The sequence below is a fragment of the Heloderma suspectum genome, chromosome 7, assembly GCF_057233095.1.
Source record: "Heloderma suspectum isolate Gila_16-S chromosome 7, 16-S_ref, whole genome shotgun sequence".
Classification (NCBI taxonomy): domain Eukaryota; kingdom Metazoa; phylum Chordata; class Lepidosauria; order Squamata; family Helodermatidae; genus Heloderma; species Heloderma suspectum.
The window spans coordinates 125,357,300-125,381,533 of NC_139464.1; the positions used below are offsets into that span (position 1 = coordinate 125,357,300).

The 24,234-nt window shown below is 45.8% G+C and overlaps 1 protein-coding gene across 1 annotated transcript in view; it reads left to right on the forward strand.

Annotated features, from left to right (window-relative positions):
* Positions 1-24,234, forward strand: part of VWF (von Willebrand factor) — a 273,421-nt gene that overhangs the window by 69,521 nt on the left and 179,666 nt on the right. Inside the window, exons 14-18 of the mRNA XM_084811394.1 lie at positions 227-422; positions 992-1,207; positions 6,513-6,753; positions 11,872-11,966; positions 15,842-16,002. Of these exons, the coding sequence (XP_084667520.1) occupies positions 227-422; positions 992-1,207; positions 6,513-6,753; positions 11,872-11,966; positions 15,842-16,002 (909 nt within the window). The remainder of the gene's footprint in view (positions 1-226; positions 423-991; positions 1,208-6,512; positions 6,754-11,871; positions 11,967-15,841; positions 16,003-24,234) is intronic.

The window sequence follows — 24,234 nt, forward strand, 5'->3', positions numbered from 1 at the left end:
TTCAGAGGCTTCCTGCACTAAATAGACCCTTATCACTGGCGACTGTTCTTGGGTTCTTTGGCTACTTTTGCTGCTTCCTTGTTGTTGGCTATTTTGGATTGTGGCCAATGTATTTTATTTTGTTTTAGGTACAACACCTATTTACCAGAAATGCTGTAGAAATAAATGAATGGTAACAAAAAAAAAATACTGCAAAATGTTTCAGATAACTTTTCTGTCTCTTCAGCTATCACCAGAATACACTGAGCAAACTTGTGGTTTGTGTGGTAACTACAACGGCAATCAAGGAGATGATTTTCTTACACCCTCTGGCCTGGTGGAAACCCTTGTTGAAGACTTTGGAAATTCCTGGAAGCTCAAGGGAGACTGTCAAGATTTGCAGAAACAAGACAGCAATTCCTGTGCTATCAATCCTCGCTTAGGTACGGGCACATGCATCTGAGGTCATGATGACGGATAGCAGCATGTTTGTCTTCTTTCAGGGAAGTGGGACTAATTAAGACAGAGTTTTCTAGCACCATAAAGACCAACGTGTTTATTTTGGCATAAACTGTCATTATATGCATCGGGTGAACGAATCTCGTGGGCCCTCAGTATTGTGCCACTGATGTCCCCCGCGCCCACCCAGCATCTCCCAATCCTGTTGCCATCGGGGTGTGTGTGCGCGTGCAATGGGTGGTGCTGCTGTGGCAGCTGGCCATCAGCCACTTAGTGAGTTTATGGCTAGAGATCTGAACCAGGGATTTCCCCGCTCATAGCACACATTTTAGCCCTAAACTGTATTAGCAGTCAGTAAAGCAGTATGTCCCAGCAGTTTGTCCCTCAGCTGCCAGAGCATTCTTTGTCTTTGTGCTGTCCCTATGTCACTCTGTAGAGAGATTCAGCTAATGGGCTATAGAAACGTAATAAATAAGTAAATAAATAAATAAATAAATAAATAAAGTGATAGTACTAATTCACAACATTTTTATCTCCCACCCCCCCGTTTCAGCCAAGTATGCGGAGGGCTCGTGTGCTATTCTCTTATCGCCATTATTTGAGCCTTGTCATCACAAAGTCAGTCCTTCTCCATACGTGAAGAATTGCCACTATGATGTCTGCTCCTGTTCAAACGGCAAAGACTGCTTGTGTTCTGCTGTCTCTGCCTATGCTATGGCTTGTGCGCGCATTGGTGTTCTCATCCATTGGAGGCAGCCCGATTTTTGTGGTACGTGTATGTTGCCAACAAGTGTTCTTAATACAACCCCTGGCATGGTGCTTAATTTGTGCCCGGTCTCAGTCCTGCACCTGCGTGCTAATGTGCAGTGTGGTTTTGTGGCTGTGCAGCGCCAAGGTGCCCCTTCCCTATGTCAGATGGCCTAGGAGGCCCTTAAACATCAGACCTGAGTTAGGGAGGCGGTAGGAAGGATGAAGAATGGACCCTACACAGCTCCCTCGAACTCCACGAGAGGTGTAAGCAGTGCTGCATGGATAGCGAAGTCCGGTCCAGGGGTGTATAAAATGAGAGAATCTGAAGTAAGTTTGCAAAGAAGAGTTCCTCCCATCCATCCAAAATATAGTCTTGCGTACAAATTTAGAGCTTCTAGTTTGCAACTCCAAAATGTTTTGACATTTCAAAGTTCAAAGGACAAGGTAATATCAAATCAAATTAGAGTTCCCAAAGCTAGGATATATAACATTTCAAGGGTGTATATGAAATGGGGCTGTACTTTTACTAATTGTTTACTATTGGGGCCAGACCACTCATTCATAAAAAGAACATACTTGAGAATGCAGTTGGGTGATCATATGATTGAATGCTCCCTGAGCATCATAAACTCCCTGCTTGAGAAAAAACTAGAATTTTGGAGAAAGATCCTTAACACATGTAGGTCAAAGTGGGGAGAGAATGTAGGTGCGCACACAAGCCCTGCCTCCAACGTCCCTGTGTTCTGGCTGCACATTTAGTGCAAAGTTCTGAAAAGGGTTTTGTAAGCATGTTGGGTAGAATGTTTTACAAAGTGTCTGGAATCCGGAACCCTGCCTTAGTGAAGTTCCCAGTCATGGGAGCTTTGTAAACACATTCAGATGAATGCGCTCACAAAATGTTTAGCACGAAGGTCTCTAGGGCAACAGGACTTGCGCATGGGCCCACGTTCCCTGCCCACCTTTGCCCTGATCATGTTGCAGGTGAATGCCTGCATAGGGCTTGTATGTATTTTTAAATATTTAATTAAATATTAATTCAATAATTTAAACTCTGCTTATAGCTTTTTGAAAACTCTCAAAATAACTTAAAAACAACAACAAGACACATACAAAAAAGCAGTTAAAACGCTGTTATCCAAACAGATCAATGATAAACTAATCAGGAATATCTTCCCTAACTCTTCTCCATTTATTTTGACAGTATCAATTTGCTGTTGGAGTCTTCCAACAGACCCCTTTGAAGTCCTAACTGGAAATAAAGATATTATTTGATTTCAAAATTACTCTAGGTGAACATTAAAAATATTTTATTGGTATCACATTCCAAAAACATAGTTTATCACAATACACTGGGACCCCACAATGTTAACTTTTTGTTTTGTTTTGTTTTAACAAAGCATATACAGAGAGCTGTGAGTATCTGTTTGTTTTGTGAAGAGCAAACAAACCTCTGACATGGGAAAAGATACAACCACCAGCTAGGCCAGGGGCGGGCAGCTTGTTGCCCTCCGGATGCTTTGGTCTACAATTCCCATCATCCCTTACCACAGGCTGTGCTGGCTATGGTTGATGGGAGTTGTAGGCCAAAACATCTGGAAGGCCACAGGCTGCCCGCCCCTGAACGAGGCTATGATCACTGGGCTATCAAGAAGGCCTGAAGGGAAGAAACAGAAGAGGAAACAAAACAGAAACCTAAAATGCCTAGGTGGAATACCAGACTCATGGTAAATAATGGAAGGGGTCCAATGTACCCCAATAGCATAATAAGATTTTCCCTCTCAAAAGACTGTTAAAAATACGGAATTAGTGTTGCAAGTCTGTGCTATGACAGTGTAAACTGTGTCAATATAAAGACACACTGGAGCAGAATTAATCCCCTACGGCCAAACGTACTCCTGGGCCCAAGGCGTCCTGCAGTGCTAAGTGTGCTTGTTGCTGTTGCTGTTTTGTACACATATACGGAGTGTATATATCCTTACAAAAACAGGAAAAAATCTATTCCAGTGCTCTAGACGTGGTACAACCACAGCAAATGGAAATTATGATAGAGGCAAAATGCTAAATTATTTTTTCCTACCTAATTTTGAGAAGTTGCTAGGGATAGAATTGACGTCAGCTTAGGTGTTCGGCCTTTTCCCTTCCCAAATCATTTCAATAGGGGTAAAGTGTATCCCTGATAGCTTTGTAAGTTAAACATTATTTTTTTAAAATTAGAATGGGTGAGATTAAATAAGATAGGACAGCTGACTCCGTAATTGTTGCAGAGTACGCCAAGTGGTTAATTTTTGTTAATTTTCTTTTACAAATATTTCAGATGGCTGTTGGGGTCCACACAGGGCCAGCCCTATCATGAGACAGAGTGTAGCAACTGCAGTGACAGTCCCCCAGCTGTTTCTCCTGAATTTCCCAGCCACTCCACTTCCTTGGAGCACAAAGTGATGTGTGCCACATAGCCGGTTTTGTACCCCATAAGCCTGCTGCCTGCAGTTGTGAGGAGGACCTGTCTTGTGGCCATTGTTGGAGTAAGACAAGCCTGTGCAGAGCTGCAAGGTTCCCTCCTGTTCCCCAGGTTTTTTAACGTCTACATGAGACTGCTGAGGGGAGTCATCAGGAGGTTTGGGCTGAATCAGTATGCAGGTGGTACTCAGCTCTACCTCTCGTTTCCATCTGCACACCCCAGGGAGGCTGTGGAACCCATACAACAGTGTCTGGAGGCTGTTTTGGGGTGGATGAGGGTGAACAAGCTGAAACTTAAACCAGACAAGATGGAGGTACTGTGGGTTGGGAAACCAACTACTCTGGATAGAGGCTCACAACTGGTCTTAGATGGGGCTGCACTCCCCCTAAAAGACCGAGTGTGCAGTCTGGGAGTCCTCCTAGGAAGCTGCCAGTCCGGTTGGCTTGGAAGGGAAGGGGGTGTCATCTTGTCCTTTGCCTCAGGCAGCAGAATGTCTTGGGCCAGCTCTGGGCCCACAGCAACTAGCATTGGAGGGCTAAAGAGCTGGGACTTGGCTAACTTTGAGAAACTCAGTCAAGAAGCAGGTTCCTCAAAAGGGGGAGGCGACTGCTGGGGCCCTGGCCCTTCCAGCTGTCCGCTTTACTCCAGAAGTCGGGTTCTCTAAGCAAGGCCTCCCGGATGATCTGCACACCATAAGGGGGAATATTGTCTTCCATGTAACGGATACTGAATTCTGATTCACAGACGATGCCCTCAGGCAAGGCATGGTCCGGGGCCCTCTAACCTGGAAGAGGCATGGTGTGCAAACTGAGATTTCTCACATGCTGCCTCTGGCCTTTGCTCTGGGCAAAGTGAGAACAGGGGCACTTCCGGAACAGCGGCCCCTTTGCCGGCTTTGGCACCACACAAAACATGCCTACGTTTGCTACCCTCTGCGACAGCTGCTAGTTGGATGTGTAGCATGATGAGGAAATGTGAATGAGTTGAGGGGGTTATCTCAGACTGACTATGGGGGGAAAAGTCCTGAGTCATTCCAGGCCTCACAGAAAGTGAGAGGTTAGCGGGTCTCCATTTAGCAAGGTTTCATAGTTTTATATAAGTGCTTAGGGAGTGAAACAGCAGGTCAATTAAACAAAATCTTGCTTTGAAATTATGCAGGCCTGGAGACTGAGTGTGAGGACAGCAGTAACGTACCCATTGTTCTCTTCTATTATTTAAACTTTTATTGAGTGGTTTTTCTTTTTTTCCAAACTTCATAACATTACACAAGATACAACAGCATTTAAAGAAAAAGCGGGGATGGGGTAGGTGAGGGTGTAGATTAGAATGGGAAAAGGGTTAGAAAAGGTAAATGGGAGGATTACACTTGGCAGTTGCTGTAATTGAACACAGTCCATTTTCACAATTAATCTTTAATATTATGCTGCTTCCTCCCCATTACTCCTGTCCATTATGGAGCACTTTATGCTTTCCACAAGTGCTGATTTTCCCTGACTAGATCCATCAAAACCCCATTAAATAATTCTGGTGCTCCAGACATCTCCTATCACACAAGGGAAAATGCCTGCTCCTGTAATGGATTGTGGTTGCAACGGGCAGTTCTGCATAATTAGTGTTGATCGACCCGTGTATCAAACCTCTGGCAGCTTTTTGCTCATCCACCAAGATCCTCCTTTCATGGCCAATAAAATGACCATGGAGAATGAGTCTTACCCTTTGGTGAGCAGCTCCCTTTTGGCTGCTGTGCCTCTCAGACCGGGTATGCATGATTCCTTTTCAGAGGTCTGAAGGTAATACGGCAGTCTGTTCATTTGGCGCTGTCCCTCTGCGGACTGTGCAAATAATTTTTTGGCCACACAAACCTGGAGCGTCAGCAGATGCCATCATTCCACTGAATCCCCTAAGTCACCTTTTGAAATAGCCATTAAATTTTAATTTCAGATATTAATTTAAATATTGATTCAGATTGATTTCAGAATTTAATCTACTTGCTGAAACTCAGGCTATCTTGTGAAAAGAGAATAAAGTTGTTACTGCTGCCACCTAGTGTTGAGTATAAGTGCACAGAACAAGTCCAGTTTTTGTAACCTCTTTTATACACCCAACTTTTTAGTTACAGTGTGTGCGCGTGCGCGTGTGTGTTTTATACAGTAAACCAGATTTGAACAACTTGTGGCTCACCAGTTGAATGTGGCCCTTTAGCCATGAATGGTGGCCCAGCAAGGGTTCAATGAATGTCCATGTTTTTTTCCGCCTGTTTTGCAACTGCAAAATCAGAGGCAGGCAGAATCAAACACCTGGCAGGCTGCAACCAAGGGTTGGTAATGGATGGCCTGTGTTTAGCTTCTTCAGTCATGAGTTATGCAGGACAGAAATAACTGTCCAGGCCAGTTGTCACAGCCAGTTGTTTCTCAGGCCTGATGTTGTCTGCGGTGTACGATGAAGGTGACATCAGAAGCCTTGGATCAGGAACAATGAGTCCATAATGCAGCTCCTCCACTGGCTTCTATCTTTACCTTCGCCATGCAGGAAGAAGCCGTACTGCAGCAGCTCTTGAACTGTAACAACATCAGAAGGGGCCATTATGAGCGATGCCTCATTTTCCCCAGTACTCAGAAAACAATATTTTGTTATTTGGAAAAGCTTCTCCACTCCTACTCTTATTTTGCATGTCTCTTGTGGAGTATCACCACGTGTGGGTCAGGGGCACCGTTGACATCTCTGACATCTCTCGTGGCGAGCAATGACTCCTACAAAGGATGGTAGGAGTCTCACTTTGAAACCACAAAATAGCATTACTATCAGTAATAATAATAATCAAAAAAATCGACAACCCACTCCTTTATCCTGTTATGTTATTTTACAGCTTTGACTTGTCCAGAAGGTCAGATTTACCAGCAATGTGGAAGTCCGTGCAACCAGACTTGTCGGTCCCTGTCCTATCCAGATACAGACTGCAGTGAATTTTGCATGGAAGGGTGTTATTGCCCCATTGGATTATACCTTGATGAACAGGGGGAGTGTTTGCCAAAGTCACGGTGCTCTTGCTACTATGATGGAGAGATCTTCCAGCCAGATGATGTCTTCTCTGACCATCACATCATGTGGTGAGTGAAGGATTTGGATCTGATTTCATGTAATCATATATGAAAGGGATTCTCCCCTCCCTGCCCAGCCTTCCAGTAAGGCGCTGTACTCCATGCATTTCATAGAATCATAGAATAGTAGGGTTGGAAGGGGCCTACAAGACCATCGAGTCCAACCCCCTGCTCAATGCAGGAATCCAAGTCAGAGCATCCCTGACAAATGGCTGTCCAGCCTCGTCTTGAAGGCCTCCAGTGTGGGAGAGCCCACCACCTCCCCAGGTAATTGGTTCCATTGCTGTATTGCTCTGACACTCAGGAAGTTTTTCCTGATGTTCAGTCGGAATCTGGCTTCCTGTAACTTGAGCCCATTATTCCGTGTCCTGCACTCTGGGATGATCAAGAAGAGATCCTGGCCTTCTTCTCTGTGACAACCTTTCAAGTACTTGAAGAGTGCTATCATATCTCCCCTCAGTCTTCTCTTCTCAAGGCTAAACATGCCCAGTTCTTTCAGTCTCTCTTCATAGGGCTTTGTTTCCAGTCCCCTGATCATCTTTGTTGCCCTCCTTTGAACCCTCTCCAGCTTGTCTGCATCCTTCTTAAAGTGTGGTGCCCAGAACTGGACACAGTACTCCAGATGAGGCCTAACCAGTGCTGAGTAGAGGGGAACTAGTACTTCCCGGGATTTGGAAGCGATACTTCTATGAATGCAGCCCAAAATAGCATTTGCCTTTTTTGCAGCCGCATCACATTGTTGGCTCATATTCAGCTTGTGATCGACGACAATTCCAAGATCCTTCTCGCTCGTAGTGTGGTTGAGCCACGTATCCCCCATCTTGTAACTGTGCATTTGGTTTCTTTTTCCTAGGTGCAGAACTTGGCATTTGTCCCTATTAAATGCCATTCTGTTGTTTTCTACCCAGCACTCCAGTCTATCCAGATCACTTTGAATTTTGTTTCTGTCTTCCAAAGTATTAGCTATCCCGCCCAATTTTGTGTCATCTGCAAATTTGATCAGCATTCCCTGCACCTCCTCCTCCAAGTCATTAATAAAAATATTGAAGAGCACCGGGCCCAGGACTGAGCCCTGCGGTACCCCACTCGTTACCTCTCCCCAGCTTGAGAAGGTCCCATTGATAAGCACTCTTTGAGTCCGATCCTGTAGCCAACTGTGGATCCACCGGATCGTTGTTTCATCTAGCCCACTTCGAGCTAGTTTGCTCATCAGGATATCATGGGGCACTTTGTCGAAAGCTTTGCTGAAGTCGAGGTATATGATGTCTACAGCATTCCCACGGTCTACAAGGGAGGTGACTTGATCAAAAAATGAGATCAGATTTGTCTGGCAGGACTTGTTTTTGACAAATCCATGTTGGCTTCAAGTAATCACGGCATTGTTGTCAAGGTGCTTCCAGATGGATTGCTTTATGATCTGCTCCAGAATTTTCCCAGGGATTGATGTCAGACTGACTGGTCTGTAGTTCCCAGGTTCCTCCTTTTTACCCTTTTTGAAGATAGGGACAACGTTAGCCCTCCTCCAGTCATCTGGCACTTCCCCGGTCCTCCATGATTTCTCAAAGAGAATAGACAGCGGTTCTGAGAGTTCTTCTGCCAGTTCCTTTATGACTCTAGGATGCAGTTCATCTGGCCCTGGAGATTTGAACTCATTCAAAGTAATGAGGTGTTCCTTGACCATATGCCTGTCGATCTCAAGCTGCAATCCTGCCCCTTCAGCCTGTACTTCGCCTTTGCCAGGGGGGTCATAGACCCTCTTTTGGGAGAAGACTGAGCCAAAGTAGGAATTGAGCACCTCTGCCTTTTCTTTGTCCTCTGTTATCATTTTGCCATCCTTATTTAATAGCTGAACAACCATTTCTTTCCTCTGCCTTTTACTATGCACGTAGCTGAAGAAAGCCTTTTTGTTGTTTTTAGCATCCCTCGCTAACCTCACCTCGTTCTCCGCTTTAGCCTTCCTGACGCCATCCCTGCAATTCTGTGCTACCTGCCTGTACTCTTCCTTTGTTACTTGGCCTTCTTTCCACTTCCTATATGTGTCCTTTTTTGTTTTCAGGTCATCCCTAAGCTTTTTGTGAAGCCACATTGGCTTCTTCTGTTGTCTTCCACCTTTTCTTCTTGTTGGAATTGTTTGTGATTGTGCCTTGAGAATTTCCTTTTTTAAAAGTTCCCACCCATCTTGGACTCCTTTTCTCGCTAGCATTGCTTGCCATGGGACCTTACTGATCATTGTTCTGAGTTTATTAAAATCAGCTTTCCTAAAATCCAGGGTACGCGTTTGAGTACACTCGGCTTTTGCTTCCCTTAGAACCAAGAACTCAAGTACAACATGGTCGCTTTCCCCCAGAGTTCCTGTAACTGCTACTTTATCCACTAAGTCATCTCTGTTGGTTAGGATCAAGTCAAGGATAGCCGATCCTCTAGTTCCTTCCTCTACTTTCTGTAGGAGGAAGTTATCCGCCACACAAGTCAGGAATTTCCTGGAGGGGCCATGTTTTGCAGAATTTGTCTCCCAACAAATATCGGGGAAATTGAAGTCCCCCATTACTACTACATCATGCTTCCTTAAAACATTGGCTATTTGTTTTTCAAAAGTTTCATCCTTGTCTTCTCCTTGATTGGGTGGCCGGTAGTAGACTCCGACCACCAGGTTCCTTTTATTCTTTGCTCCATTTATTTCAACCCAGATGCTCTCGATGGGGCTACCAAGCTCCTCCTCCTGTATTTCTGTGCAGAGATATGTATTTTTCACATACAGTGCAACCCCGCCTCCCTTTCTGTTCCTCCTGTTCTTTTTGAACAAGTTATATCCTTCAACTGCTGTATTCCAGTCATGAGAGTCATCCCACCAAGTCTCAGTTATACCTATCAAGTCATAATTTCCCTCCTGTATTAAGAGTTCAAGTTCGTTCTGTTTGTTTCCCATACTCTGGGCATTAGTATATAGACATCGAAGACCATGTGCTTCATAGTCTGGCTTTCTTCCTACCTGTGTCTGAAGACTATTATTGGGCGCTATCAGAGCTGTTCTCTCCATTGCAGTGCATGCGCCTACGTCCATTGTTACCCCCAACATTACATCTCCCTTCCCCGTAGGATTCAGTTTAAAGCCCTCCTGATGAAGTTCTTCATGCTGTGGCCAAACACATTCTTTCCAGCCTTTGTGAGGTGCAACCCATCCCTAGCCAACAGCCCATCTTCCAGGAAGTATAGCCCGTGGTCCCAGAATCCAAATCTCTCTCGTCGGCACCACCTTCGTAGCCAGTCATTCACCCGGAGTATTTTTCGTTCCCTTTCTATCCCTCTTCTAACTACTGGAAGGATGGATGAGAAAACTATCTGGGCCCCAAAGTTCTTGAGTTTCCTTCCCAAAGCTTCAAATTTTCACATCTCTACCACACAGCAGTCCCTCCTGCTGTATTAATCCACTTCATTCTGATTAGAGCAAGGGCGGGTAGGAAAGACGAATGCCACACTTGCGGGCAAGTATTTGATGTGGAGTCTAGAAAGTTTACTTGAAAATAATCCCTCTGTGTATTTATGGGTTTGAACTGTGTGCTGTACAGCATAGGAACAAGAAGAGCAGTGGGGGAGAAAGAAATGAAATGAGACATTCTGGCAGGTATGCAGACTTAATCTTGGCGGCATATTTTAACAAATGTCACCCTGGGCTAGTGTTGCCATGCTACTTGTCACTCTAGGCCACAAATTTAAAAGACACGTGAGAAAGGACTGACGGTATAGTAGTGCTTGGCAAGTCATCATTTCTTCCTGACCCTGAAGGTTGTTAGAGTTACATGCAGTGTTGCAGGGATGCTGTGTGGCACATTGCAGGAGACCACAGATGTCCTGATGGGGACTTCAGAGCTTACATTTGATGCACCTGGATTAGAGTGTGCCATGAATGGAGCGCAGTCTCAGGACCTGGCAAGGGCTGTGGATGGCCATGTCCAAACATAGACGTGGAGGATGTGTAGAGGGCCTCTGGCTTATTGTGAAATGCGAACGCAGCCCATGACTGGCCCAAGGTCACCCATCAACCATCAGAAATGAGCAGGGATTTGAACTTGGGTCTTCCTTATCTTCATCCATCACTCTAACCATGACACCAAAATAAAAGAAGATGAAGGGGAAAACTAAAGCAGGCTACTGGGGGACTATTTGCTATACCACACAATCTTTTACTAGTTTTATTAGGCTTGTTGACAGCAATGCTATTGTGAGTAAGGATGTCGATCACTGGAAAAATCCATTTCATTTTTTGGCTCAACAGAGTTTCACAGCATGTACAACTCGCTTTGTGTCTGTGAGCTGAGCTGGGTCTGTTCCCCTAACTCTGGGAACTTTTTGGCGCTTTTGGGTGGTGGGGGTGGTGTCTGCAATTTGTGCAAATCACAGCCGGTTTTGCATAAATTACACAAATTCGGCTGTAATTTGTGCAAAATGCTCAGAAATTTGTACAAATCGCAGGATCTTCTCCCCCAAAATGTGCAAAATTCCCCCCAAATCTGTGAACTGGCCCAACTTGCCGCAAATTGAATCGGGTGCCAAGGCGGGAACTGAAAGAAGTTCAGTGGGCTAAGCTTAGGAAAACTCGTCGAACTTCAGCCCCCAAACAGATTTCTCCGACATCCCTAGTTGTGAGACATCTCAAGTGTAAGATGAGGGGGAGATAACTAAATTTGGGGATGACTAAATGTTTTAAATGAACAAGAATAAACTAATTGTGTTACTGACCACTTTTTGGGAAATATGTTTGAGCATTTATTCAGCCCTTTAAAAATATTACACTTTGAGAAAAAGGTTAAATTGGGATAATATTTATTTCAGAACTGGGCCTAATGATGTCATTTGAGAGAACACTGCTTATAAACTGCTGATGAACAGGCAGTTTTGCCAGGGGAATTTTGGGATGGGAGAGTCAAGGTCTTGTGTCTCATTGTCCTCAATGGCTTTATGCCAGGTCCCATTGCCTCAGATGCTGCTCTGGTTTTGCCTCTAAAGTTTGCAGTTTACACCACTCAGGGAGCCAGATTTGGCTCAGGAGCCACTGATAGATGGCTGCATGAGTACTATATATCCATTTGTTTAAACAGAGACACGGCTACTTTTTCTTTTTCCTCCTAGCTATTGTGAAAATGGGTTCATGCATTGCAGCTCAAACAGACTTCCAGGGGCTTCCCTACCAGATATTCTCTTTGAACATCGTCCTTCTGCCAGAGGTTAGCATTCTCCACTTAAAAATTAATGTACATCTCTTTATTATTCTATTATTCTATCATTATTCCTCTGTGTTTTGCTTCATATTTTGAGGAGGAGGGTACAACAGGCAATGTGATATGGAGCCTTACATTGATTTTAATTTCTTGTTCATTTAAAACATTGGCTCCATGATTGGTCTCTTAGGCAATCCTCTTAAATCAGGGAGAGGCAAAATGGGAATCCCTCTCCCCCATCCACAGCACATCACAGAGAAACTGAGAAGAGGGGAAGTCTTTGCACACAGTTCCTGGGAAGCTCAAATTAAGTACAAACTTTGAGTTTCCTTAAATGTGGGATCCCTTTTCTAAAACATAGGGCATGCTTACAAACATCTGCAGATCTATTGATCAGATCTACATGTATGTCAGTATCTTGGGGCTTAAGGCTACAAAACCTATGGAGCATTATGGCTTTTATTGAAATAGATAAGACTTGAAATGGAAAATACTGTTGTGTATGTGGAAATCTGGAATCAACAAGCTTTGCTCTAGAATTCTTCCTAGAGTTTTGCAATCACAACATGAAATAATCTGGATAAACACTGGCCAAAAGTCTGGTGAAACCTTTGTTCTCTCACTTTTTATTGAGAATCCAGATAATGTCATTCATTGTGCAATCATTCTATACCTATATTTTCTGTGTTGTCCTTCTGTGTTTTCCCAAATCTGATTTCTCACAATTAATTTTTTTATTCCCCCCCACAAATAGAACTGCAGCATCAACCTGTTCAGTACGGACAGGCAAAATACTACTGAGGTTTTCAGAGGCATTGTGGTTTCAAGTTCTGCCCATTTTATTGCTTTCTATTCGGCAAGGGTGTGGGATTAATGAAGAATTAAGGGGTAGAGTTAATTACTGGTTTTATCACATTACGTTTTCTTTCTTTTCATTTACAGAATAGTGATATTCTGTTATAAAAGAAGGAAAAGAAAATATAATGCAAGAAAACAATAATTAAAGCCCCCCCCCCCCGCCAGTGATGGGGAACTGAAGCTGCCTAATTAAGAGGCAATTCATCACTACTCCCTCAGTCATGCTGACTCGGAAGTAATACAGTGCCTTGCATAAATATTCACCACCCTTTGACTTTTCACATTTGGTTGTGCTACAACTTGGAATTAAAATAGATTAAACTGGCATTTTTACCATTTGATTTACACAACATACTTAACACTTTGAAGGTGCAGAATATTTTTACTGTGGCACAAAAGTTAATTAAACAAAAACAAACTGGCATTTGCTGGTTGCATGAGTATTCACCCGCCCGAGTCAATACTTGGTAGAAGCACCTTCGGCAGCAATTACAGCTGTGAGTCTTTCTGTGTAAGTCTCTACCAGCTTTGCACATCTGGATCCTGCCATTTTTGCCCTTTCTTCTTGGCAAAATTGCTCAAGCTCTGTCAGGTTGGATGGGGACCATTGGTGAACAGCACTTCTCAAGTCTTGCCACAGATTCCCCATCGGACTGAGGTCTGGACTTTGACTGGGCATTTCTAAGACATTCAGGTTCTTGTTTTTAAAGAACTCCAGTGTAATTTTGGCTGTGTGTTTAGGGTCATTGTCCTGCTGGAAGATGAACCTCCTCCCCAGTCCCAGGTCCCTTGCAGACTGACACAGGTTTTCCTCTAGAATTGCCCTGTATTTGGCTTAGGGATGGCAGAGAATTCCACCACGGATCTTGGGAAGGCCGAATGCCAGTGCATTCGGCCCCCAAAAATCTGTGGCGGAATGGCCTGCCCCCCTGCCCCCCCTGCCCCCCCACGCGGATCCCCCCAGGACGAGACGTACCTGGGGTGGATCTTCCGGGCGGTGGCGGCTTCGGCGGCAGCTTCAGCGGCGGCGGCAGCTGGTCTTCCGACCGGCTGCCGCCACTGCCATTTGCAGGTTTGTTTGTTTTTACACAGACGTGATAGACGTAGCCTAAAACGACTGGGTAAAAAAAAAAAAAGCATACGGAAATGACGGCGGCTACGGCCGCCACCATTTGCATTCTTTATTTTGGGCCGTCTTACTCTATGTAAATAATTACGTAGACTAAGACGGCGAAAATAAGGGGAATGCAAATAGCGTCCACTACGCTATTTGCGTTCCCCTTATTTTTGCTGTCATAGTCTATGTAAATATTTACGTAGATTAAGACGGCCAAAAAGAAGGAACGCAAATGGTGGCGGCTTTGCCGCCGCCATTTGCGTACGTGGGTTTTTTGTTTTTTTTTACCCAGAGCCCTCCACGGCCGGAAATCCGGCTGCGGACGGCTCTGGCCTGGCTGGGCCTGGCCAGCTACTCCGCAGAGCTGCCGCAGAGCACAGCCAGCTGCGGAGGATTCCGGGGGGGAGGAACAGAGCGCCTCCCCCCCCGGCCAGGATTCCAGGGGGAGGGACGGAACGCCTCCCCCCCCATCAGCATAATCCGCAAAAGGTAAGTGATTTTTGTACATCCCTAATTTGGCTCCATCCATCTTGCCCTCAATCCCAGTTTCCCAGTCCCTGCCGATGAAAAGCATCCCTACAACATGATGCCTCCGCCACTGTGCTTCACCGTGGGGATGGTGTTCTCAGGGCGATGAGCACTGTTGACTTCGCCCCACACAGAGCGTTTTGAGTTAAGTCCAAAAAAGTTCAATTTTGGTCTCAGCAGACCAGAGAACCCGTTTCCAGATTTGCTGTGTCTCCCACAAACCTTTTGGCAAATGCAAACAGGATTTGATATGGTTTTTTTCCTTCAGCAATGGCTTTCTTCTTGCCACTCTTCCATAAAGCCTGGCTTTCTGGAGCATCCAGGTGACAGCTGTCCCATGAACGGTTTCTCCCACCTCAGCTGTGGATCTCTCCAGCTCCTTCAGAGTTACCATTGGCCAGTTGGTTGCTCTCTGACTAATGCCCTCCTTACCTTGTCACTGAGTTTTGGTGGACAGCCTTCTCTAGGCAGAATTGCATTTGTGCCATATTCTTCCTATTTTGTAATAATGGATTTAAGGAGATGTTCATAGTTTGGGATATTATTTTCTAACCCAACTCTCAGTGATGCTTCCGCAGAACTTCATCTTGGATTTGTTTCGATGACTCCTTAGTCTTCATGATGCTGTTTGTTTAAATATGCTCTCCAACAAACTCTGGGGACTTCCAGAAACAGGTGTACTTAATATGAGATCAGACACTTGAATTGCACACAGGTGGACTCCATTAAGCTAATTGTGTGACTTCTGAAGGCAGTTGGTTGCACCAGAGCTTATTTAGGGGTATCTCAGCAAAGGGGATGAATACTTATGCAATCAAGACTTTTCAGTTTTTTATTTGTAAATCATTTTGTAAAATATGTAGATTTCCCCCCACTTTGACATTATGGACTGTTTTGCGTAGATCAGGGACAAGTAATCCTAATTAAATCCATTTTAATTCTGGGTGTGGAAAAGTCAAGGGGAGGGGGTGAGTACTTCTGCAAGGCACTATACAATGGGAAGAACCTGAAAACAGGAAACATTCAATTAACATTGCAGGGGACCTTTGCTGAATGGGACTAACCTGTGAATAAACATTATAAAAGGATCCTTGCCATAGGGAAGGGCATTCAGGGATAATATAGCACTTAATTAAGTTCTCTGTAGAACCTCCATTTTAATTTTCTTTCTAGGTAATTGAGGAACAGCAATGCCTCAGCAGTGGTTAAGGGGTCCAGAGTGGAAGCAACCTAATACTTTAGGTTGTTGGTCTCATTCAAACTTGTGGATGTTTATAATTTTTTGAGAAATTTGATCTTTGATACCCTTCAAAGCATTATTATAATTTACTTCTGGCAAAGAATGTTAACAATAGTGTCCTTATTTCATTTCTTAAAGCAAAACGAAGCTTGGCCTGTAGGCACCCGATGACAATGTTTGTATGTCCTGCAAATGATCCGAGAGCTAAAGGAATAGAATGTATGAAGACCTGTCAGACTTATGAATTAGGCTGTGTCAGCCATGGATGTGTGTCTGGCTGTCTCTGTCCCACTGGATGGGTAAGAAAATGATAGTGGAACATACTGCTTCTGCTTCTCTTTTCATCTGTCTTTTGTGCCTGCCTGCCTGCCTGCCTGCCTGCCTACCCACCTATTTGTGACTTTCCATTTGTACTACTTGTAAAAATATAGGGCTGGATCCAAGCTAAGATAGTGTCAGGGTGGACACTGAGCCCATAGAATCCCAGAGTAGTTCTGATTCTGAGGAAGAGCAGTCGCTCCTGGGAGAGGAGCACGCTCCTCTTTCCCAGGACCAACAGCTGACGGAGATTCCTCTCACCAGCATTCCTAGCTTAGATAGCAGTCCTGGGAGTGACCGAGCGCGGGAAGCAGACTTGATGGATGCGCGACGCCGACGCAGAGAGCGGCGCCAAATGGAGGGCGCAGAAAGGAGGCGTAGTGCCCGGTTGGCGCACAAACAACGGCTGTGCCCAGAGGATCCAAGGGAAAAGGGGAGGGACTCTCCCTAGTCCTTAAGTTCAGGGGTCTGCCAGTAATTCCCTTTCAAACAGGGACCAACTGTAGGGCATAGGTACTGTGCTGCTCAGATCTAGTTGCAATCGGTATAGTTGTTAAGTTGTAAAAGAAGAATAAAGCTTTGAAAGGAATTCCTTTGTCTGTGTCTGGACTTGGCTACTGGATTAGACTGAGAGAAGCCTCCAAGGAGCCCTTGACAGATAGTCACACTTCAGTCCTATTGAAATCAGTTAGACACATTAGTCATTACTAAATTAGGTCCCATTAGTTTCAATGGGACTAAAGCATGACTTAGTCTGGATACAGCCCATAGTGTAAGCAAATCAGTATTCCTATTACAGCCAGCCAGTGTGGTGCTGTAGTCAGAGTATTCAGCTTAAGAGCAGAGAAACCTTGGTTCAAATCTCTGCTCAACCGTGAATTTTTGTGGGTGACTTTGGGTCAGTAGCCCATTGCAGTTTCACACATCCACTGAATGTGTGGAGATGGGAGTAGAATCACAACCACTTTCCCTACTCATGACCCCGTTCAGCTGACAGTATGAACTAGGGATGGCGGAGAATTCCACCACGGATTTCAGTGAGGCCGAATCCACTGGCATTCGGCCCCCTCGAAAACTGTGACGGAATGGCCTCCCACCCCATGCCCCCACGCGGAATCCCCCCTGGGACAAAGCTTACCTGGGGCGAATGTTCCCGCCATTTTAGCCTACGTAAATATTTACGTAAGCTGTTACGGAGAAAAAAAGGGGAACGCAAATGGCGGCCGACGTAGCTGCTGCCATTTGCGTACGCTGTTGTTTTTTTCCCCGGAAGGCTGCCCAGTGGCCAGATGTCTGGCTGCAGGTGGCCCCAGCCGGCAGCTCCGCGGAATCTCCACTCCGCACCTCCCCCCCCCATGAATCACCCTGTTGAAAAGGTAAGTGACTTTCGTACATCCCTAGTATGAACAGAGGCAAAAGACAGGTTCCCCAGTCACTTATACAGAGCTCACATGCGAGCAAACGTATGCTTTGTTCAGAACGTCAGCTTAATACCCCATGTTGGTTGATCAGGACAGTGAATGTGACCCTGTTTTCCCCCTCCACACCTTGGGTACGTATCTGAGTGTTGTCTGGGCAGATTAGTCTCTCAGCCAGACCTGCTTCATGGAGTTGTGGGGATTAAATAGGGGTGGGGGAGTGTGCATTCTGTCCTGTGCTGGATATAAATGTAATAACAATTACAACCTCTTCAGTAATGAACACATTTATTTAACAGCAATCTAAATCCAACATTCTCACCGTGTGGTATATCTGAAATCTCACTGTGTGATGGCATATTCAGAAGAAAGGTTCATTGCTCAGTATTGATATGCGAAAGACATCAATGTGAAGATTGGTCTCGAGGTGATTGGTTTGGAACAGGGGTGGGCAACATGTGGCCCTCCAGATGTTTTGGCCTACAACTCCCATCATCCCTCATCATTAGTTATATTGACCAGGGTTGGTGGGAGTTGTAGGCCAAAACATCTAGAGGGCCATAAGTTGCCCATCCCTGGTAGTTGCTGGGCTTTCTGGAGGAGTTGTGCCATGGGAATCTTCTCGGTCTACCATGCTCTCTCTCGGATGCAAATCTCATTATGACAGGGACTACACTGTACAAAGGGTGCAGATTAATCCTGTATTGAGCATGACAAAGAGCAGCATTAGCAAATCTTTAATAAGAAAAAAGTTTTGTCTGAAAGTGGGAAATTATAGTTTTTTTGTTCAACCCAGTTTTGAGATTAAGAGCGCAATCCTACCAGAATGCCCATCAGCCTCTGAACCTGGAGACTGGTGGGCATCCTATGCAGAGTGGATATTTGCCTCCCTGCTCCTCCCGCCCTGCAGTTTCGCTAGATGGGCATTTTTGCCCATCTAGCTGAGGCATTGGGGAGGGGGTGGAAAGGAGGCCAGAGAATTCCTCATACACTCGCCTCCCCAGTCCTCTCCCTTCCCCGACCACCAGCATGCCCCCTTTCCCTCCTCTCCGAGGCCACCAGTGTAGTTCTTTCTGTGCTAGCTGCAAGGAAGAGGGGGAGGGGGCATGTCTCTGACCTCAGATCCAGGAATCCAAACTATCCTATGCCCCCCCCCCCACGCTGTCTAGGGACCATAGGAATGATCTCTAACAGTAGCAATTACCACAAGCAGGACAAATCTCCTCAGAGGATGATGGGATTTGCTGTTTTAATAAACACCATCTCCTTACAAAAACTGTTGTTGATATACACAACCTCACCAGTTTACATACAAGAAAGAAGGGTTGTTACTTTTATTTATTTACTTACCCACTTACTTACTGCATTTGCAGCATTTCTGAACCAGCCAATAGTTGAAGACTTCTGGGCAGTTCACAGAATAAAGGTTAACACCATAAAATACGTAAATATAATAAACAACATAAAATCAAAAAAGAATTTTAAAAGCCACCCAATAAAACCAAAATAAAATTTATTTATTATAAATTTTGTATCCCAGCTTTCCACCAAAAATCGTGAAAAAGCAAAGCAGAGGACAGCAGTAGTGCAAGTATAGAAAAAAGCGCCAACACGTTTTAAAAACTGAAAAACTCAAGATACTGGGAGTATACAAAGTTCTTTCCCTGGCACCAAATAAATAACAATGTAGGTACCAGGGAAGTTTGTCTCGGGAGGGCATCCCATAACCAGGGTGCCACCACTGAAAAAGCCTCGCTATTTGGTGGAGGCACCCAGAGGAGGGCCTCTGAAGATGACCTTGGGATCCGGCTAGGTAAATATGGGAGGAGAGGCTCCTCCTTCAGGTAACCTGGGCCCAAGTAGATTTAAAGGGCAATACCAATACTTTGAACTGGGCCTGGAAATGGCCTGCAAGCCCAGAGCACTGACATATTTTCAGATCATCCCGTTCCATTTAACAGTCATGCTGCTTATTTTGGCCCAGCTAAAGCTTCCAGACCATTTCAAGGGGAGCCCCATAAGAACAGCCCTGCTGGAGCAGACAAGGGTCCATCTAGTCCAGCATTCTGTTCATCCATTGGCTGGCCAGCTGTCGACGGGAAACCCACAAGCAGGGCGTGAGTGCAACAGCACCCTCCCGCCCATGTTCCCCAGCAACTGGTGTACATAGGCTCACTGCCTCTGATTCTGGAGGTAGCACATAGCCATCCGGACTAGTAGCCATTGATCACCTTCTCCTCCAGGAATTTGTCCAACCCCCTTTTAAAGCCATCCAAAATTGGTGGCCATCACTACATCCTGTGGTAGCGAATCCCATAGTTTAGCTCTGCACTGTGTGAAGATGTCCTTCCTTTTATCTGTCCTGAATCTCCCACCAATCAGCTTCATGGGATGGCCCCGGGTTCTAGAATTTTGAGAGAGGGAGAAAAATGTCTCCCTAGCCAACACATGGCAGTAATTGAAGCGAGAGATCATCAGCATGTAGATAACTGTAGCCAGGCTATCTCTGTCCAGATGGGGTTGCAGTTGGTGAACCAAAAGTCTCCAACTCTTTTGGGCTTGTGGGCACATTTGGAATTTTGAGAAGGTGTCATGGGTGCCACTGCAATCCTGTACACACTTAAATGGGAGTAAGATCTGAGTAGAGCTACATAAGACTGCTCTTTCCCTTGCACCCAGCACCCCTTTCTTACACATATGCACACATACACCTACATATATCCTCTCAATGTAGTCTTTAATTTGTTGGTGATTTGAGTTGTTGAGTTGTTAAAAGAATCCTAAAGATCCATGAGTATCACTGTTAGTATACAAAGATTTTGCATGCACGTGTGCGCATGCACACCCCCACCCACAGAAAACCATGGCCAAGCAATTGTTGGAACCAGTAGAAAAGGGGGGAAGTTGGGGCTAGCCCTGTCCCTGCAAGATGTGTCCCCACAACAGAAATGAGGTGAGGGGAGAGAGAAGGAAAAACAGGAGGAAGGAGGTGGCACATGGCTGCCTCTCTGCTACGGAAGACAAGAAGGGGCAGAGGAGGATGGGGAAATTGGGGTGGATGGAATAAATGCTGCAGATTAGGGTGGCAGCGGCTCTGGGGTGTGTGTGTTTCCACCAGTGATGTAGTCTGAGCTGGCTGTGTGTGGAGGTCATTAGGGATACATGACACCGTGGCCATCCCACAGCCACCCTGGAGCTTATCAAGGAAAAACCGGATTTCCTGAGACTGCTTGAAATCCAATTCTTTTCCTCAAGTAGTGAGGTTCTCCCCGGTATAGTTGCTGTGTGCCCCAGCCCCCGTATTGATCTCAGGTATGCTGGCCCTTTACAAGTAGCTGAGGAAAGAAGGGAAGCGAAAAGCAAGGGAGAAAGGGGAAGATATATCCAATTGAATGCAAAGTTCCAGAGAATAGCAAGGAGAGACAAGAAGGCCTTCTTAAATGAACAAAGCAAAGAAATCGAGGAAAACAACGGAATGGGAAAGACTAGAGATCTCTTCAAGAAAATCGGAGATCTCAATGGAACATTTTGTGCAAAGACGGACATGATAAAGGACAAAGAAGGCAGGGACCTAACAGAAGCAGATGAGATTAAGAAGAGGTGGCAAGAATACACAGAAGAACTATACAGGAAAGATCTGAATGTCCCTGATAGCCATGATAGTGCGGTCACTGAACTTGAGCCGGACATCCTCGAGAGTGAAGTCAAGTGGGCCTTAGGAAGCATTACTAACAACAAAGCTAGCGGAGATGACAGTATTCCAGTGGAGCTATTTAAGATCCTAAAAGATGATGCTGTTAAAGTGCTGCACTCAATATGCCAACAAATTTGGAACACTCAACAGTAGCCACAAGACTGGAAAAGGTCGGTTTATATTCCAGTTCCAAAGAAGGGCAATGCCAAAGAGTGTTCAAACTACCGCACAATTGCGCTCATTTCACATGCCAGCAAGGTGATGCTCAAAATCCTACAAGCTAGGCTTCAGCAGTATGCGAACCTAGAACTGCTGGAAGTACAAGCTGGGTTTCAAAGAGGCAGATGAACTAGAGATCAAATCGCCAACATTCGCTGGATCATGGAGAAAGCAAGAGAATTCCAGAAAAACGTCTATTTCTGCTTCATTGACTACGCTAAAGGCTTTGATTGTGTGGATCACAACAAACTGTGGTAAATTCTTAAAGTGATGGGAGTACCAGACCACCTTACCTGTCTCCTGAGAAACCTGTATGAGGGTCAAGAAGCAACAGTAAGAACCAGACATGGAACAACCGATTGGTTCAAAATTGGGAAAGGAGTACGACAAGGCTGCATATTGTCGCCCTGCTTATTTAACTTATATGCAGAGTACATCATGAGAAACACAGGGTTGGATGAATCACAGGTCAGAATTAAGATTGCCGGGAGAATTATCAACAACCTCAGATACGCAGATGATACCACCCTAATGGCAGAAAGTGAAGAGGATCTCAAGAGCCTCTTGTTGAGGGTGAAAGAGGAGAGTGCAAAAGCTGGTTTGAAACTCAACATTAAAAAAACAAAAATCTTGGCATCTGGCCCCATCACTTCCTGGCATATAGAAGGGGAAGAAATGGAACCAGTGACAGATTTTACTTTCCTGGGCTCCAAGATCACCGCAGACGGTGACTGTAGCCATGAAATTAAAAGACACTTGCTCCTTGGGAGGAAAGCTATGGCACACCTTGGTAGCATAGTATGAAGCATCACCTTGCCGACAAAGGTTCGTATAATCAAAGCTATGGTTTTCCCAGTAGCAACGTATGGCTGTGAGAGCTGGACTATAAGGAAGGCTGAGTGCCAAAGAATTGATGCTTTCGAACTGTGATGCTGGAGAAGACTCTTATGAGTCCCCTGGACTGCAAGGGGGGTCAGATCAGTCAATCCTAAAGGAAATCAACCCCGAGTGCTCATTGGAAGGACAGATACTGAAGCTGAAGCTCCAATATTTTGGCCACCAAATGTGAAGAGAAAACTCCCTGGAAAAAAACCTGATGCTGGGAAACATTGAAGGCAAAAGGAGAAGGGGACGGCAGGGGATGAGATGGCTAGATAGCATCACCAATGCAATGAATATGGACTTGAGCTTGAGCACGCTCCGGGAGAGAGTGGAGGACAGGAAGGCCTGGTGTGCTATGGTCAATGGGGTCACGAAGAGTCGGACACGACTTAATGACTGAACAACAACATGCTGGCCCTGCCCAGGGGTGTGCCTTTCACCCTGACCCCACTCAAGGGGTGTTTCCTCCCATTGTGCTGAATGAGGCTTGCCCTCTCAATGCCCACAGAAATAACAGAGAAGCCCCTCAACTGACATGGCACAGAGTGATCGCGGGACTCTGATTCTCCTTGGTTTCCATCTTTGTGTTTACTTCTCTCTTTCCCACAACAAACCCATTAGTGTCTCCTCAGAAGTAACTCCCATTGTACTGAAGGAGGCTTGCCTTTGAATGCCCACATCAAAACTTATAGAGATCCCCCTCAATTGAAATGGCACACGTTAAAGTCCAATTCCTTAAGTGCAATTAAGCGCGATCTTGAGGCTCTGATTAATTGTCTTAGGAAGAAAGTACTTCACAGCTTTCTTAGAGATCCTCTGCATTAAAATGGGGGCTGGTTTCTGCCTTTGTGTTTACTGCACTCTTTCCCACAAGAAACCCGTTACTGTCTCCTCAGAAGTATCTCCCCTTGTGGTCAGTGCAGTCCTGCAGGTTAAAATGGGGGCAGGTTTCCATCTTTGAGTTCCCCCCGCCCTTTCCCAGCACAAGCATATGTGTGTCTACTCAGAAATAACTCCCATTGTGCTCAATGAGGCTTGCTCCTGAAATGCAGCTGCATCTGGACTTTCAGGGATGGGAGGGGGGAAGGCTGTCTTTATGGTTGAGCAGCCCCTGCCGGTCAGATGACATTCACTCCAACCCCCATCCCCGCCAGGAAGTATGTTCTGTGAAGCGGTTTTTACGGCTGCGGAGAACCTGCTCATGGAGCCCTGCTCGCAGCATTGCTGATTCCTTTTAAAAAGTCCAGTACTCCTCCAATAGCTTCTCTTTCCCTTGTCGTGGAAACATGGCCTAGGTCCTGTCTCCAGAATAAGACTTGCTGACACAGTGCTGCTGCTGCTGCTGCTACCACCACTCTTGTTCTGCTCCAGGTGTCCAAAAAGCATCTCCTGGACCCAGCACCTCCTCTCCCAACAGCAGTACAAGGGAGGCAAGTGGGGACTGCTCCCATCCCCCCCATCTCCACCCGCCTTGATAGTGGAAAGGGCTGGTTGGGCTCAGCGTTGAGCGTAGCAGGGAGGGAGGCAGGAAGTCTCTCCATCACCACCAAACTCCCCTGGCAGTGAAAATGGCTGGCTGAGCCGAGGGCCACCTCCACTTCCTCTTCCAGCAAAATAGGCGGGCAGGGAATTCCGCCCCCTCCACCCCCCTTGCCCATGAGAGTGAAAAGGCTGAGGCCAACACAGGGATCCTCCTCCTCCTCTCAGTGGATGCCTTCACCCCCCCCCTCCATGGAAGAAGTGAGCCTGAGTGCCCAGTGCTGCTGCTGTCATCAACTTCCACGACCACCACGTGGACAAGGAGAGACCTCTCCTTCCTCCTCCTCCTCCATGAGGGAGAAATGGGCCTGAACACCAACACCATATGGGTGGGCAAGGAATTACCCTCCTCACTCCATCTGCCTCCCTTGCGTGGCAAGTTGCAACTTGAAAGGGTCTGAAGGCCTAGCACCCCCCAATTGCCAGTTTCCCCCATCCTTCACCGACCAAGCTCAAGGCAC